Source organism: Pleurodeles waltl, chromosome 6 (assembly GCF_031143425.1).
Source record: "Pleurodeles waltl isolate 20211129_DDA chromosome 6, aPleWal1.hap1.20221129, whole genome shotgun sequence".
Classification (NCBI taxonomy): domain Eukaryota; kingdom Metazoa; phylum Chordata; class Amphibia; order Caudata; family Salamandridae; genus Pleurodeles; species Pleurodeles waltl.
In genome coordinates, this window is record NC_090445.1 from 1,461,486,869 (window position 1) to 1,461,505,333 (window position 18,465).

Sequence of the window (18,465 nt, forward strand, 5' to 3'; positions counted from 1 at the left end):
TAACCAGAGGCAGTGTTTGCAAACGCAGGAGCAGGTGCATTACTGGTAGATGGATCCACTTCACATGGAGGCTCATAGTAGACGGTGTCATCAGTCTGTGTAGTGTTGGTGTAGAAAAAAGTCAAATCTCGGACAGGTGCTGTTGTTTGAGTGGTCACTGGAATCAGCAAGAGCTCATTTTCCGCTCTCCCCATGGTCGAGGAGGTATTTGTAGCATCGCTGGACATTGTTATGTAGTCCGAAGTAGTGTTGTCAATGCTACTTTGAAGAGGGATGTCCTTTTGGGTAGTGAGGAGGAATCTGGAACTACCCAAGGGACCTCTGGGTGGACTGTGCAGGATTGGCCACATGGTGAACTTTGACATCATCAGTGGAAATGAATCTGTTTGCTCTGGAACCCGGCAGTGGTGGTAAGATGACAGTTCTGGTACCTTTTACTCCCAGGACTGGTGCTCTGTAGGATGGACAGAATTCCTTCTTCACAGCGATCTTCTCACAAACCAGAGGCCTGACTTTAGGAATCCAGCCAGTGGAAGATGTTGGTAAATCCCTTATTCCTAAGGTGGCAGCACTGACGGATGATTTATCACAGAATTTCAGAAGCTCCTGTAAGACAGTGAGACCTTCATGTATTTCAAAAGTTGTGTCTGCTGCCACCAAACCAGGGTCATCAGTATCTGGGACATACATAGGTATCCCAAAGAGAATCTCATAAGGAGTGCGTCCCCCCCAAGGACAGTCTTGGCAGATTGTTCAGTGCTCTCTGGACCCCATATAGGTGATGAAGCCAACTGCGGCCAGAATCTAATACTCAAGCTGTTAAGGACTGCTTTAGATCACAGTTCCGCCTCTCCACAGCCGAATTTCCCTCTGGATGTTATGGTGAGGAGTAATGGAGTTTAACACCCATTGTCCCCAGGGTCCCTGAATGCCTTGGAGGCAAATGCAGGGCCCTGGTCTGAAAGGAATGCTGCAACCGCATATATACTGATAAAGATCAGCAAGTCTTTTATAACAGTTTGAGCGTCAGCCGACTGCTAAGACTATACCCACAGGAATCTAGAACAAGAATCTACAGCGACTAAGATGTACTTGTATGCACCATCAGGTTGAAGTGGGCCGCAATTGTCCAGGTGAACACATTGTAGTGGCCTGCTTGACACGAAGTGGGATGTCTGCGGTGGGTGTTTGATGTTTGAGCCCTTTATTTGCTGGCAAATGTCACAACAAAGGACGTATTGGTGTTGTTTTGTCTGTTTGTATAGACCTGGTCACCAGAAGCGTTTCTGTAAGAATGTTACTGTGGCCGAGATACCAGCATGTGCAGAAGCAACACCCTCATGCACTGCTTTCATTAGATCTGATCTCAGGTCTTCTATGGGGAATCGCTTGATCTCCAACTCCAGGAATTGTAGCGTAGGCAACATTCTGTGCACCGATGTGGTAAGAATATTTTGTAGGGTATGCTTTGGGAATAGACTTGCCTTCAGCCAAAGCTTTCAGGGCAGTCAGATTTTCATTATCCAATCTAGTCTAAGAACAAGTCACTGCAGCCATACAAGCCGTAGCTACTGCAGATTTGGCTGCTTCATCAGCCAAAGTTATTCTGATAATGTGTACTCTTACACGTTGGTGGCCCAATGTATGTACTACATGGACACACTGTAGCTTATCTTCAAGATCAGCCACCCTCCCCCCACAATGTTTTGTGTTTAATGGTGTTCCCCCTTGGAATCTCTAAACCTGTTCAGCTTCCAATGATTGAGGTAATCATTGTAGGACTGGACGCAGTAGTATGAGTCGTGGACAATCAAAGTTGGCAATCCTGGTTCTGTGTTCTAGAGCTAGAAGAAGGGCTTTGAGTTCACCAGCTGAGCTATGCAGTCCCCTAGGGTCTGCGTGTAGGTATTGTGAAGGTGGAAAACTCCATCCTTCATCACTCCACTCACGGCTGCGCAAATGGCTGAATATTGATGTTTGGTACCTACAGCTGGTTGTGCTGAACCATCAGTATAAATGACAGTATCGTATCTGTCAAGTGGCAAATATCTAGAGTAGCGGGGTACTCCTGTTCGTATTGGAGAAATTCTTGTGTCTGAAGTTTTGGATCTAAGATGTAGTCAACATCAGAGGCAGTCAGGGAGGTTGCCTACTGAATCCAACGTGTATGGTAATGCTTTAGCTTTAGAAATGTTTGCTTTGGTGACTGCCTCTAAGGCTGGCACTGGGATAATGACAATGATGTGTTTTCCTTGTGCAAGTGGCCTCTCCTTAATGACAGCCATTTGAACTGCAGTTAGAATTCTTTCTGTGGGTGCAAAAAGTTGCTCTGCATTGGAGTGCAAATGTGATTTATTTGCTATGGGCACTGTCACCCTTGTTAAAGGTGACATAATTAAACCCAGTGGCACCAGCAATTATTCTGATGACCAAATTTGTTTTGTTGTCACGTGTGTGCAAGTGTTTGGCTTCTAGCATGTCCTGTTGCATTTCCCTAAGGATGCGTGTGTGTTCAACTGTCCAGTGTTTGCTAGAAAAATCTGGGCATATTAAGTTGTACAGTGGCTTGATACGTTGTGCATAGTCAGGAATGTACGTAATTCCCAAATTAAAGAAGCCAAGTAAGGACTGAAGCTTCTTGAGCATGTTAGGTGGGTGAAGTTGTGCATATTTCTCTAGAAAAGGGTGGGCCCAGGCTCTTCCCCTCGTTTGATAGCTCATATCCCAGGAACAATACATTGAGAAAGGCTATCTTATTTTTCTTAAAGTTAAATTTATAACCTAAAATGATCTGATTGACCCTGACAAGATTAAAGTTGAGGTCGTCGTCCGTGCGATAGATGTCATCCACATAGCATAACGTTTTGGGGTCAATATCATGTAATATTGATGTTACATGGGCTGGGAACGGCACTAGGATGCTCTCATAGCCTTGGGGCAAACGGCAGAAGCTTTTTTGTGAGCCAAATGAGAATGCACTCAGGTCCCGACTTTCGTGTGCTAAGTTTTGGCAGAAGAACCCATTGGAAATATCAAAGTTTTTTTGTATTTTTTGTGCACTATATTGTTAGTTCTGTGCTATGTGAATTTTGTATAGTGAATGTACGTTTATGACTGTTTAAGTGTCTGTAATCTAAGACTATTCTGTAGGAATAGTCTGGCTTTGCAACCGGGAATAACGAGTTGTTCTTTGCAGAGACACGGGGCTCAATTACTCCCTGGTACTCAAAAGGAGTGAGGATCTCCTTTACTGGAGCTTTTGCTTTGTGTTTAACAGGATATTTTGGGTGAGGTTGGGTTGTAGACCTGATAGTATTACATGACAAGGAGAGTCCTTATCCCAACCTACATGATTGCGGTATAGTGCAGGTGCCTGCATTAAAGCCCAGTCGACAGCTTACGGATGTTTTACCGGCTCTGGCACAAGATCAGAGAAAGAAGGCAAAATTATATCTTCCCCCATGTGGGAGCTTACGGACGTGCTCAGGTGGCCAGTCTCTTTTGGCCCATAGGATATCATAATTAGGTTCATCCCAGAATATCACTCTAATGGTGCACTCTGTCTCCCTCAATTTGGATATTTAAATCATAAACCCTATCAGGTGGGAGAACACGCTCGTCCACAGTCTCAACTGTAATGAAATCACTAGTTGCTTTCGCATCCAGATGATCTTTCAGACTCTGGCGACATATCATGACCTCTGCTGCTCTGTCTAAGTGTCACTGCCCACGTCATGTTATTCAGCAATGTTCTCAAGTGTACTGACATTTTTAATTGACAGTGCTACCACCTTTTTATTTTTAAACTGTGGCTCCTGTTGTGGGGACTTGTCTCTTTTTTTGTCTGAAGACTGTGGTGAGTCTTTCTTCTGTTTCACATATTCAGGACGTCAATCAGGTCGACCCCCCCTCTGGCTACATCTATCCGTTGCATACTGAAAGGAACTAGAGGGTCGTAAATCAGTATATCTGTCGGGAGCTTTTTGACTTTCTCTATTTCTGAGAGTATATCTCCTTTCTGAGTTCTCTGGATGCGGAGAACCTGTTCTCTTATTTCATCTTTATTTAAATTGTTTCTGCTTATCCCAGCGCTTCTTAGAACCCTCCTGTGCTTGTTTAATACCTTCCTTAGGGGTGGTAATTTGTATTTCCAGCTTCTTTGGCTTGGCTTCCAAACTATCCAGTCCTATACTACTATATGTATCGGAAATAACTTTCGGTAGCTCTCTCTCCTGGTCCAAATGTGGAATCTCTTGGATAAGCTGGCGTATAGCCAGTGCTACCGCTTCCCCTTTAATGGTACTGAGCATGATTGAGGAGACTGTGTCAATGTTACGCATTAATTTCATCACCAAATCTAGGGCTAGTGCAGCCCCATGCTCATTCTGTACTTGTTTGAAAACTTCCGGTAAATTGGCAAGTGTCTGGGTACCATGTGTGGTAGTATATGTTGCAGCGAAGCTTGTACCCCATGTGGCGCAGTATGGGGAAACACATCTTCCTGCTGAGTTGTTTTCTGGGCTATATAGAACGGTATTTTCTCTCGTTCTGTGGGTACCTCACCCATGTGGATTAAACCCAGTAGCCAATTGGTATCCAGCAGGTGCTGGTGGTGCTGGATGCGCTGGTGTAGTGTTCAAAGTTTGCATTATGAACTGGACTAGTAGTCTGTAAAGGGTTACTAATTCAAGTATTACATGTGGTATGGCACCTTCAAACCAGTTCTGATGCTCTTGGTAAGTGAGCAGTATTTCAAGATACTTGTATGCTTGGTACCATTGAGGTACATTCACAATATTATAAGTGTGGAAGTGATTGATCTGCGGTCTTCCGCAGGAAAGGTGACCCAAGAACAGAATATCTGTTTGGTAAGCTTCACTAGCTTCCACTATGAATGTTCATCCCCGCCCTCTTCTCTTAAGCCATGCGCTAATAGGTGTAGTGTTAATGCTTGTCTAGCCTTCGCAGGACTGTCTATGGCGTTAGCTGTTTTGGAAAAAAAAAAAAATGATTAAAGAGATGGAACACCAAGTGGGGAGTAATGTCCTTTTATGAGTTCGAGCTCGAACACCTACAGCCTAATTAGGTGGTCCCTGTTCAGCTGAGGAGGATCTTCCCCAGGACCACCGATGTCTCTGTATAATGGTACTTAGGGTACCTGTTGTCTGTGAGACAGTGATAATCAGGGTATCCATAAATTAGTGCCTAAACACCATTGTTGGTGGCGCGATGTCGTAGTTGGATTCTTACTCTCGGCAAGACTGCTGGTTTAAGGATGACAGTACTTATGTTTGTAGGCGACTATGCCAGTCCTACAACTAATCGCAACTGTCGTCCCAACCCTTCCGGCTCACAAGGAGTACCTCACCAATAAACGAAAACAGTAAAAGGTGATTTGTGGCAGACTTTACTAATGGCCTCAAGAGTATGACATCTCCGGGAGCATCGTGGTTAAACGGAGATTACCCGTTTCTCACATTAACAACGTCTCAATCTCTCACAGGCAATAAAGAAGATGCAGTAAAGTTTCAATAGGTTTTATTTCAGTAAAACTGCAATCTGCGATAAGTTGCATGGGCTGCAATGATTAGGATAATTAACAGTGCACGAAAGGGAATGGTAAAGACGAGTCATTAATACAAAGACCCTCACCATCTTGCAATATCATGAAATGACACGAAGTGTGTAATATGTCCTAATTCCCTAGCATGATAGGCCTAACCTCTAACCTAAGAGAGCTAGGTATGTCAAACCTAATCTGCCAATGCCATGACCTTGAGAAGAGCACCCAACCCTTGTTACTTTGGAATGAGGTCTCTAGCTCAGACTCAGTAGGAACATGAAGACTGGGTCAGCGTCAAGGCGACGTGCAGCATCAATAGCAGCGATGGGATCTGGTCCGAATCCCTCTGACTATCTGTTAAAGTGAGGAGTATTTATACTGATCTACTTCGACCCCTGACTTAGGTTTGTTCCCAAACAATAGATAACAAGGCGTGCCTGGGACGGTAATTAATATCATCAATTCCCTCGAAAGCATGAGGAGGGAAAGTACCTAAAGTGAACACCTACAGATGCCTTAGCGCAGTGGCACTGATAACGCAAACTAAAACATGGGCCCAACTCAAAAGAATGCAACCATCTTAAAAGATTTAAATAAATGTGGTAAAACAGACAAGCTAAGTAGGGCAAAAGTCACTGGGTGACGGGGGCACGAGTCCGCAAGCCACAGGCTAAGCTAACTCCTGTATCCCAATAACCCCTTCTGTGCCGGGGATGTAACGGTTACGTCCACCAGCACAGTGTTCCTGTGCCGAGGACGTAACCATTACATCCTCGGCATGGAGCTCGGAGAGATCGCTAGTGCTTCCTCTGTGGCTTCCCTCCCAACCACCCCCAACTCCCCTCCTACCCCAAGGCAGGGATGGAAGGGGAATTTCCTTCCATTTGAAGTCTCTCAGAGCATTTCAGAAGCCGGATCGTGAAGCAATCCGGCGTCTGAAATGCCCACTGGACACCAGGGATTTATAATAAAAGGAAACTGGCATAAGGGGAGCGACCCCTTGCAGAAACCTCTAGGCTCCAGGGATCTTTTTTTTTTTTTTGAGATGCATAGGATCCCTTAGGCAAGGGTCGCACACCCAATGGGTTGGGAGGGGGGGGGGGGGATTTATTTTAGCCCATTTCTCCTCCCCTGAGGGGCAGATCAGCGTATTTCTATTAGGCTGATATGCTTCCGGGGGGGGGGAGGGGCCGAAACCACTTAAGCACCAGGGATTGGTGTGTGTTTTCTCTTTAGGGGGGCAGCCCCTTGGGTACGGGTCGCTGCCCATGAGGGCACATTATTGTTGGCCATATCTGCCCCCCTTGGCTTGGGGGCAGATTGCCCTATTTTTGGAAGGCCCACTGCCCCCGAGGGGGGCAGAAAGCCCACCAGAGACCAGGGAAGTTTTTTTTTTTTTTTTCTTAAATAAGAGGGTGGGGGTATGGCCATACCCCCACCCCCAAATAAATGGGGCCAAAGTTGTTCTGCCCACCAGTGGGCAGATGGGACAATTACCCCTAATCCACACCCCAGGGGGCAGAAAGTCTACTAGATGCCAGGGATTAAAAAAAATAATAATAATAATAATAGTGGGGTGGTGGCTACCAACCAGTATGGGCTGGGTTATGCCCCCATCCCAACTGAAGGGGGTAACAGTCTTTCACCTCTCCCCTGCACACTAAAACATCTTATCCCACGGCAAGCAAAAGGACTTTTGATTATTTTGGGTTTTGGTTTTACATTTGAGCCATGAGAGCTTGGCTAACTCTCAAAATCGTCCCGCTTGGAATGGTGAGGGCTGCACTTTATGGACTTTGGGATGCTGCCATGTAGAAAAAAACACAAGACCTAGACACATCTGAAAACAAAACATCTGGGTGATTCCAGGGTGGTGTGTTTCACATGAACCCCGCATCATTTTCTTACCCACAATGCCCTGCAAACCTCCAACTTTGCTGGAAATCACACATTTTTCCCACATTTTTGTGATGGAACCTTCCGGAATCTGCAGAATCCACAAAATTCCTACCACCCAGCATTGTCTCATCTATACCGATAAAATTTCTGCTGCACTTGTCAGCCTAAAAATGTTTTTTTTTTTTTTTCAAACTGCCCTTTTGGGCCCGCTTTGGTTCCCCCTCAATTTCGACATGTTTTTGGCTCTTCCCTGTCACAGCACTTAGCCCACCTACCCAAATAAGGTGGTATTACTACCAGGAGACTGAGGGGAATGTTGGGTGGTATGAAATTTATCCCGGTGCAGTGATCCCACACAGAAATGTGGGGAAAATGTGATTTTTTTTAATTTTTATTATTATTTTTTGGGGGGCGAAATTTGAGGTATGCTGAGGATTCTGGGTAAGAAAACATTGGGGGATCCACGCAAGTCACACGTCCCTGGACTCCCTCAGGTGTCTATTTTTCAGAAATGTCTGGGTTTGGTAGGTTTCCCTAGACAGCTGCTGAGCCCAGGGCCAAAAACGCAGGTGCCCCACCTCCCTAGGTAAAAACTGGTAGTTTTGTATTTGATAATTTTGATGTGTTCAGATAGTGTTTTGGGGCATTTTCTTTCACGGGCAGTATGCCTACCCATAAAAGTGGGGTACCATTTTTATCGGGGGGCTTGGGGGAATGCTGGATGGAAGGAAATTTGTGGCTCCTCTTAGATTCCAGAACTTTCTGTCACCGAAATGAGAGGAAAAAGTGTTTTTTTGGCCAAATGTTGAGGTTTACAAAGGATTCTGGGTAACAGAACCTGGTCAGAGTCCCACAAGTCACCCCATCTTGGGTTCACCTAGGTGTCTAGTTTTTAAAACTGCGCAGGTTTGCTATGTTTCCCTAGGTGCCGGCTGAGCTAAGAGGCCAAAATCTACAGCTAGGCACTTTGCAAAGAACATGTCAGATTTCAATATAAAAATGTGATGTGTCCATTTTGGGTTTCCTGTCGCGAGCATTAGGCCTACCACGCAGGTGAGCTACCATTTTTATCGGGAAACTTGTGGGAACACAGAATAGCACAAGTGTTATTGCCCCTTGTCTTTCTCTACATTTTTCCCTTCCAAATGTAAGACAGGGTTTAAAAAAAGACGTCTATTTGAGAAATGCCCTGTAATTCACATTCTAGTATGGGAACCCCGGAATTCAGACATGTGCAAATAACCACTGCTTCTCAACAATTACTTGTGGCCATTTTGGAAATACAAAGGTTTTCTTAATACCTGTTTTTTCACTTTTTATATTTCAGCAAATGAATTGCTGTATGCCCGGTATAGAATGAAAAACCATTAAAAGGTGCAGCTCTTTATTGGCTCTGGGTACCTACGGTTCTTGATAACCCTACAAGCCCTATATATCCCCGCAACCAGAAGTCCAGCTGACGTGACAGTATATTGCTTTCAAAAATCTGACATTGCAGGAAAAAGTTAGAGGAAAAGGTGGAGAAAAATGGCTGTTTTTTTCCACCAGATTTTCAATATTCTTTTATTTCAGCTGTTATTTTCTGTAGGAAACACTTGTAGGATCTACACAAATGACCCCTTGCTGAATTCAGAATTCCGTCTACTTTTCAGAAATGTTTAGCTTTCTGGGATCCAGCATTGGTTTCTCACCCATTTCTGTCACTAACTGGAAGGAGGCTGAAAGCACAAAAAATAGTAAAAATGGGGTATGTCCCAGTAAAATTTCAAAATTGTGTTTTCTAATTCACGTCCGCCTATTCCTGAAAGCTGGGATGCTGTTTATTTTACCACAGAAAACCCTTTGATGCCATTTTCAGGGGGAAAAACCACAAGCCGCATTCTGCAGCCCTGTTTTCCCATTTATTTTTTAAAAACAAAGAAAATGTTTGCTGTATTTTGGTTAATTTCTTGGTCTCCTTCAGGGGAACCCACAAAGTCTGGGTACCTCTAGAATCCGTAGGATGTTGGAAAAAAGACACAAATTTGGCTTTGGTAGCTTATGTTGAGAAAAGGTTATGAGGGCCTAAGCGCGAACGGCCCCAAATAGCCAAAAAAAGGCTTGGCTCAGAAGGGGTAAAGGCCTGGCAGCGAAGGGGTTAAAACAAACTAGGATTCACTACAGCCTCTAAGATCACCAAGTTTAAGCATTTTTTCAAAAACTAGGCTGGATTTTCTTCTGTGCAATGTGAGACAAACTCCTGTAAAATAATGTTTGTTAAAGTTATTACTGTTAAAGATCAGGCGCGGCCTATCCTTTAGGGCTGAGGGCCATGCCCCCTCACCTTTCGCCCCTCATGAAGAGTGCCGGCAGGCTGAACAGAGGTCAGCCTGACACTCTTCATGTTCAGGTCAGGCAGCCAGGAGCAGACATGCACGATTTGCACAGACTCCTGGCTGCCTGAGCTGAACTTTGCTGGGCTGAAGAGGTCACAGCTCCTGTGGGCGTGATCTCCTCAGCTCAGCAAAGGTGCCTTGAGGCCCTCCCCCGGGTGACGAGGGAAGCGTCACCCATTGACTTCGACCTGGGTGCTTCAGGTTTAAGTCCTGAAGCGCCCAGGGCGAGTGTCAATCAGTGACACCTCGTCACAGAGTGGGGTGGGGACAGCAGTTTCACTGACCCCATCCCCCTCTGTGACGAAGTTGGGCCTGCTACCTTCCCTCACTGGCTGACCTAAGGTCAGTCAGTGAGGGAAGGCAGCAGTCCCAACCCTCCTTGGACCTCCAAGGTTTAACAATAGGCCTATTGAATGTTAGCAGTTTTTTTGGTTTTGTTTAATAAATGACAAAGTGAAATTTGTATGTTTTGTCACATAGTTACATTTGCAGGGACTTGGTGAGGACTAGTTGGTGAGATGCCTTAATATTTACCTCCTTCAAATTTTATTAGGGTCTACATTTTCTCACATCCTTATTTTATTTTTCTATTTTTTTTTGGGTAATACCGCCCCAAAAAATATTTTTTGTATAGGAGTGATCCCTTATATTAACTTAACTGCCTTCTTTAACCTGGGATTATTGGCTAATGTGCACTACAAGTAGCAGAGCATTCTATGGTGTTACCTTTCAAGAGGTTAGCAGCATTTGCAATTGTTTTTGTTTTCCTTATTTTATTCCGGTCATGGAATTGTTATCGGCTTGACATGGGTTGACCTCACAGCCACCGATGTCTTGGGGATTTAGCTTTTTTTTTTTTTCTTTTTTTTTAAGCCATGTCAAAACCGTCACCAGTATCGAAGTAAGGGTGTGATGCTGCTATTTTATTACCATGCTACGATTTTGTTTTAAAACTTATTCTAATACTCAAAGTACTTACCTCAGACTTGAAAGCAGAGGCTTTTGTTGCTGGGAACTAAGCAGAAGAATTACTGCTTTAATCGTAGGTGAGAAATGAAGATACTGGCTTTGGGGTAGCATTGTTTGTCAGGCTAATGTCCGTTGACTTTCACAAACGTAAATTATATATCTGTGGTTTATTTCTCATTGTTTCAAAAGTGACCTTGGTTTCAACATGACTGACTTTTGCCCTGCTTTTCCAGTTCAAAGAATTTAAACGTAAATTATACTGAATTAAGGGGTATTGATGAGAACCATGTAAATACTTCAAAACAAACATTTTATCAGTTGTTTTTAACGTTCTTACAGCTTTCATGAACAAGTGTTGATAGTTTTAGAATTGGTTTCAAAGACGTAATCAGACATGTTTGTTTTGCAGAGACCTTCACCACGAAGAAGCAACAGTCCGGACAAATTCAAGCGTCCCACTCCCCCACCGTCGCCAAACACACAGACCCCAGTTCAGCCTCCACCTCCTCCACCACCACCTGTGCAACCTGCAGCCTCCTCTCCAGCCTCTCACTCTGCCTCTTCTCAGCATTCATCGCGCCCCTCCTCTCAGCCATAGTGCATGCGCTCAGCAGCCTCTGCATCCAGAGATGGACTCTTAATATGGAGCAGTTTACTAAAAGCCAAAGGCTTAACCTGGCATATTGGGATTTGACTTATTTGCACTGAAGTTATATAGGCTTCACTGTTAATTGTGTTGTAAATGTTTGTCCAAAACGGAGCTGGTGTTGTGTGGTCTACAACACTTTTACCAACCTAATTTTCTGTCAGTGTTTACTGGATATTCATGTATTCATTCTCTGGCTGGAACGTTTGCTACTTTACTCTTCGTCAGTACGATATTATTGGATGCCTTGTTACATGGCTCCAGTGCTTCATTTCTTGGCTAATAGGTTTGTAAAATTAAAGGGAGGCCTTTTAATGAAGATTTTTTTTTCAGTGCAGTTTGCTGAAAATTAGAGGCATGACAGGATGTATTTATACGTTATTTGATGCTGTTTCACACATACAAAAAAAACTCACCACTTTTGAATAAAATGGAGATGTAAACTTCAGTACAACAATGTTTTTACAGACACAATCAGTGCCTGAGATGCATGCAACTTTTCTGTATCTCCATACAAATATCTTATTGCAGGTTCAGTATTAAGTACACGCAACATATCCAGGAGTTTTCTTAGAAGGATCTCATGTGAAGCATCAGTACTATCTGACATGTCCAATAACCTTTCAAATAGTCGAAATATGTGAATGTAATGCACACTATACTGATCTTAATATTTGTTTTAGTAGTAAGCAATGTTGCCCTCTCTATACTGCTATTTTTTTGACAAAGCTGATAGGAAGGTGTTCCCTTCCACGCTTTTCCAGATTTAAAGGAAATGGTGCTTTTGAACTCTGCTACGCTGAGTAGGACGATTGTTGATGTATTACATTTGCAGTCACATTTATCCTCTTTTAGGAACAGAATTGTGAACAAATATTTTAAAGGTTTATAAAAACAGAGAAAGTTAATATTTGACATAACGTTTTTAGAGATCTGGATGAGTAGCTACAATATAGTGATGCTGTTAGAAACGGAGCAAAGGTCCTAAGAAATTAAGATAGCATAGCACTAATAAATGCTTTGAAGCTGCATATGCCGGTACAATGTATAAGAAAAGGAAATTTCGAAATACATTAATTTGATTAATTTAGCACAAATAAATTGTTCTGTTTCATCAAGCAGTGGCAGAAAATTTGTTTGCCCTCCCCACAGTTTCTGATTCATATACGCTAAAGTAAGTTCTTATTTAGGCCACACATATGAATGCTGCCCTCCTTATCTAACTCACCTTTCCTTAGGTATAGCACAAGTAGCACTGTGTTGCCCAGCTCCTACACTGTATAAATTTCTGAAAACCATGAGCTGGATTTAAATTACTTCCACAGAATGTGGATAGTGTAACTAATACAACTAGAATCCTAAGATATAAAATACAATACAAATACAGTGCACGGTGGAATGTCTTGTTTATTTTCAGGAATGCCAAGACAAAGCGGCACGTAATGCACATTTTGCAAGATATTGTTGACCAGTTGCCAGCCAGAGAACTAGAAATTGATCAATGCTGCCTTCTTATTTCTGTAGCACGTTACAGGAAATCTATTTAGACCAAAATATCAATGTTGAGAAAAAAAGTATGTGGATGTTTGTTGCTCTTATCTAATGTTTGTCATTGTTGGTAAAAGAATGAGGTCTGTGTGTGAGAAATGGCTCAACCCAATGCACATGTTTTTATTAGACTGTACAAATCAAGAGCCAAGGAATAAAAGTCATGCCATTGTGGCTCACCTTCTCTTAAATGTTTTTTCAGAGGCGGTATATTCATAGTAAGAATCCAATCCCCATGATGTCAGGTCTTCCGGGTTTGGCTCCTATGGTTGAAATTGTTCCTTTTCTCCCAGTTTTAATGTACCTATGTATACATCTTCCCTTTGTTTAGCTTAAGAAATCTTTATTCTTTCTTTTTTTTTTGTCTTTCTAACTCTGATAGGTGACATATGCCTCTGAGACTCTGCGTTCCAAATTTGAAGGCTGCAAGTGCTTTTTAGGTCGAAGCCTACCAGACAGCACAGCTGTCTGATTTGCTAAAGACATCTTGGGGACCTTCTGAAATCTTCTTTGGCAATGCCTTCTGCCCGTTGCTTACCATTCAATTTGTGGTTTGTGACTCACATTTTCTGGAATTCTATTTGCTGGTGTTTTGTTTTGGGCACTCCAGGCTCAGTTTGTGCCTCCCAATGAGCAAACCCTTTTCACACTACCTATGCTTGTAGTCTTCCAAAAGTGCTTCTTTCTGTAAATAGGCCTTTAAATCTTATTCTTCTCTCATCACACTTGCTGCACCTTCAGAAACAGAGGTCGAATTTCAGGCTCTGCCTACTGAGGGAACTTAGTGTTTACTTTTCTCACTCTGACTTCAAAGTGAGAGGATTTACCTGACCATTTTTCTGGATGCTGGGAATAGAGGAGAGGGTTTTTTTTCTGGTGCGCACAGACATTTAAATGAACTCTGCAAGTATTTCAGAATGTCAGAATTAGCAAAGCACAAATGAAGCACAATGTTTGTTAAGTCTGAAGTGTGTTGGAAACAAATACTTTGATATAATCAAAACAAATGAATAGCCTTGGTCAGTGGTTCCCAACCTGTTGTCTGGGGCCACCTGGGGGTCCGTGAAGCCTCCTCAGGGGGTCCGCAACTGCTTAAAAAATTAAATAATATTAACAGATTTGGTTCCCAGTTTTCAAATATTGACTCAGTGAGGGGTCCCCGGATTCCAGTAATGATTCATTGGGGGTCCCTGGGTTCCAGTAATGATAAAATGGGGGTCCACAGAAGTCAAAAGGTTGGGAACCACTGGCCTAGGTGATGCCATTTCCACACATAGTTTGTGCGCTGTATAGTTTATATTAGTAAAACTGCATGTTTGTGCAATTGTAGTGATAATTTCAGTTGTGAAAATGGGTTGCCTGCAACGTTAGTTTGTTACCATGCCATGCATACTTCACTCTAAGCCATTCCACTACTCTGCACCGCTCCACTCTGCACCACTTACACCTTGCTAATGCACCCTGCCCCCACTCAACTCTGCTGTTGCACTTAAAGCTTCTTTACCCTGCCCCACTCTAATCTATGCAAATATACTTTATGCCGCTCTGCACCAGTGCATGCCGCTCTTTACAATCCCGCTCTTTACAATGCCGAAACACTATAGTCTTTGAAAATACTGTCTACTCTACCATTCCACACCCCTGCACTCCATGCCAATCAGTGGTACAGCATGCTAGGTTACTGTGCAGAACTGCTCTCTATGCCTCTGCACCCTATCCTGCACCTCTCCACTGTACTCTGCACCACTCCACCCTATACCATTTCACTCTACTCTAAAGCAATCTACTCTGCGCCACTCCACACCACTGCTAATTCACTGCACTCTACACCACTGTCGTCTGCAGAAGTGCTCTCTATGCCATTGCACTCTACAACACTACTCTGTAACACTGCACTCTGCCACTCAACTGTAAGCCACTGTACTCTGCACCCTGCAGCAACCTATGCCTCTGCACTCTGCTGCAACCTATGCCACACTTCTCTGCACCATTCTATGCCACAGCACTCTATGCCACACTACTCCACTCTGTGTAGCTGTGTTCTACCCATTTGCACATTGCACTCTATTATGCACCGCTCTAATCTAGGCCACTAATTTCTCTGCTGCTGCACTCTGCAACAGTCCACGCTACTGCACCGTATGACACTTCTCCGCAACACTGCACTTTGTGCCATTGAACTATGACACTTTGTTCTGCACTACTGAATGATGTGCCAATGCACTCTGTTCCACTGCAGCTTATGGCAGTCTGCTTTGCAACACAAATCTGCACCACTCTTCTGTGAACTAATGCATTCTGTGCCAATGCAGTCTATGCCCCTGCACTCTGCCACTCTGCGTCACTCCACTGCATTCTGCAGCACTCCACTCTGTCAATGCACTTTATGGCACTATACTCTACACCACTACGCCACTGCAGTCTTTGCCAGTCCAATCCATGCCACGCCACTCCACACCACTTTACTCTGCATCACTGCACTCAACTATACACAACTGTACACCACTGCATTCTACACCACTGCAGTGTACACTGTTGAATTCTATGTGCTGTTCTCTACTCCACTTTATTCTGCAACACTGTTTGCCAATGCATTCTACACAACTCCACTGTTAACCACACTGCTTGATTCCATTCTGCCACTCCAATACAAGACACTCTATGGCACTTCACAACACCACTGTTCGCCATTCCACTCCACAAATCACTGCTCTACAGCACTAAATTCTATCCATGCTGAACAGCAGCCACGCTGGTGTACAACATGGCTAAACCGCATTGGCAAAGCCAATAGCTCTTGCATAGGTGAGACCCATTGACTTTGCCAATGCTTGTTCTATAAAGAGAATCTGATGGATTTACTTTTTGTATCAGTCTCCCACGTAGTGGTTATGTTCAGGAGTTTCCATAAATCCTTAAAATGTCAGTGCCTAAAATTTCAAGTTGAAAAGAGATTGAAACTTTCTTTGAGTCGCAGGCACTGTTATGGGAAGCTTGTTTTAATTTGAATTGGTCCTGATTCAATGTCTTTGGTTTCTTTTGAAAGGAGTAAAAAGGAGCTGGCTGCAGAAATGTCCTTAGGATAAAGCGTATGCAGCATTGAAACAAATTATAATGCTTCTAGTTTTCAGTTAAAAATACTCTTATACTTGTTGCTACTTTGTAAAACTCAAAAACGGACACCTCTGAGCAAAGGAACCATACTGAATCCCTTTTTGAAGCTACACCCTTGGCGAATTGTTGACCACACAAATTCATACATCTTACGAATAGCAGCTCGTTATTTCACAAGTGACTGAGCTGTTAAAAAGTGAAATTCCAGGCCTTTTGGTTGTACTAACATAGCCTCACAAAAAGGGATATCCCCAGCCTGTCCTGAGAGACTCCTATCCTGTGCAAAAATCCTGATGTATTTTCATAAAAGAAAAATGATTTGTTTTTCATATGTGACCCTCATCCATTCTAATAGTGGCATGCTTCATCATTGGGTCCACCCCAGCCTCTAAAAGTCAGGGTGGTCTTAACCATATTCCACGGAGTCCTTTTGATATTGTTCTAGCGGGGGATACTATAAATATAAAAATACCTCACGCTGGCCAAGGTGTCCCTATATTAGGGGTGAGCGTGGGGACAAGTTAAAATCACCTTGGAGGAGCTATTTATATTATTATGGTCCTAAGACCCTCCCTTATACCATCCAACATGTTTCAGCCCCTATCCTATGGCCTTCAAAGTCCATGACTTTTGTCTGAATGTCTGTCTGTTTTTTTGCCACTGTCAACGCACAATCGCTTCAAAACAAATGGGGAAAACTCTTGCAGTGCTAGTACTTGGATGTAGGGAGAGTCTATTAACTCCTTGTTTACTCTCATTGTAGAACTATGGTACCTGGAAATGAGAACAAACAAACGGCCCTTTGCATTGTTGCATGTAATCTTTACTTCCTCTGGAAATCTCCATCAGGAAAAGGAGAAAGCACAAACACACATATTAGTCCTAAAGAGGTATGTAAGTGATCCACTCGTGCAATGCCACTGCTTGTGCAAATGCATGAAATCATATTATTTAGGTGTAGTTCTCCCCCCCAAATGACTCTGCCACCATGTGTCATTGGAATAGATACATGTGAGGTAAATCCTCTCTAGGTAAACACACAAACACCCTATTAGGGTTACCAATCATAGCACTCGGGGAGGGGACCCTGGATTCACACACTAATGCTCGTATAGGTGTGTATCATATGAGAAACCAGCACAACAGGAGGTTCAATAATCATCACAGTATCTTGGAATGGTCAAATAAAATACAGCCTCGCAAAGATAAACCTACTGTCTACGAATCAGACCCACGGGCTCTAGCATAATCTGCTACTTGCGTCGTCAAGGGATGCACACCATTGTTTAATCTATTAGTGGGCCTGCTGTCTTCTGGCCTGTCTTGGTGTGTGCGAGCTATGAACGTAGGCCCTCGGTCATGCATAGGGCAGAGGGTGTGGTTCGCAAGAACCTGGTTGGGCGTGGTAGTCCATCCAATGTAAGGACATAAAACGATATTGATGAAAGTAGAAAGGACAGTGAAGAGTTTGTCCTACAAACAATGAACAGTAAGTAAACATGAATCAACTTAGAAAAAAGGAGGGGCGTGCTTAAAATAAAACACATTGTACTTGAAGAAAAAGTCAGTAGCTTAGATGTAAGCAAGGCTCATGTTCGTGAGAGATGCTGCAGTTGCACATTGGGATAGGATCTCAGAATGATGAAAAGATTTCTTGAAAAGAATATTTCCGAGTGACTAAAACTTAAAAATCAAAGGCGTCTCACTGTGGGAAGGGTAAAACACAGGTAGGTGGCCAAGGAATCACAAGGAGCACCTTATTTGGAGTTAGTGGTTCCAGGAGATCTCATTTAGACTTGTTAATTTTGTCTTCAATCCGTAAACCCAGTGCTGTTCTCTTTGTAGGAGGGATGTGGAACCTTCCTGGTTGAATGAGTGATTTTTCAATTATAGTCACACAGTTTTATTTACACTGTCCTTTATCAAGATAATGAGCTGTCAGTTTTGTGGAGGATTTCTTTTTTTTTTTAAACAGTGGACTGTGCTTCTGTATTCACTGATCCTAATTTTGATCTTACGGGTTTTCATGCCTATATACCTTTAGTTACTAAACTAAATTTCGGAGTTGCAATTAGTGTGCTCTTGATATTCCAACAGAGTGGCCAGGCCCAAGGCTAAGTGTCAGGAGACACATGTGCCCACATGGAAAATGTCCTGTGACCGCAGATTCAGAAAGGTTCTCTGTCTTTGTGTTGAATGTTTCTTAGATTTTATGTGAACCCGTCGATCACTGATGCTCCTATTTCGTCTAAAGGTGAATATAGGTTTGTCAAAAGATAACAGGTTAGCGGTCAAGATCCACCCATGTTTTATAATTTTCTTTATGGTGTTGAGTTCTACGTGGTTACACA

The 18,465-nt window shown here is 43.2% G+C and overlaps 1 protein-coding gene across 2 annotated transcripts in view; it reads left to right on the forward strand.

Moving 5' to 3' along the window:
- Window positions 1-13,191, forward strand: part of CCDC6 (coiled-coil domain containing 6) — a 350,130-nt gene extending 336,939 nt beyond the window's left edge. For both annotated transcript variants that reach the window (XM_069240962.1, XM_069240961.1), the window contains one exon: window positions 11,216-13,191. In XM_069240962.1, coding sequence (XP_069097063.1) covers window positions 11,216-11,404 — 189 coding nt within the window. In that variant the 3' untranslated portion in view covers window positions 11,405-13,191. The remainder of the gene's footprint in view (window positions 1-11,215) is intronic.
- Window positions 13,192-18,465: the final 5,274 nt, after the last annotated feature.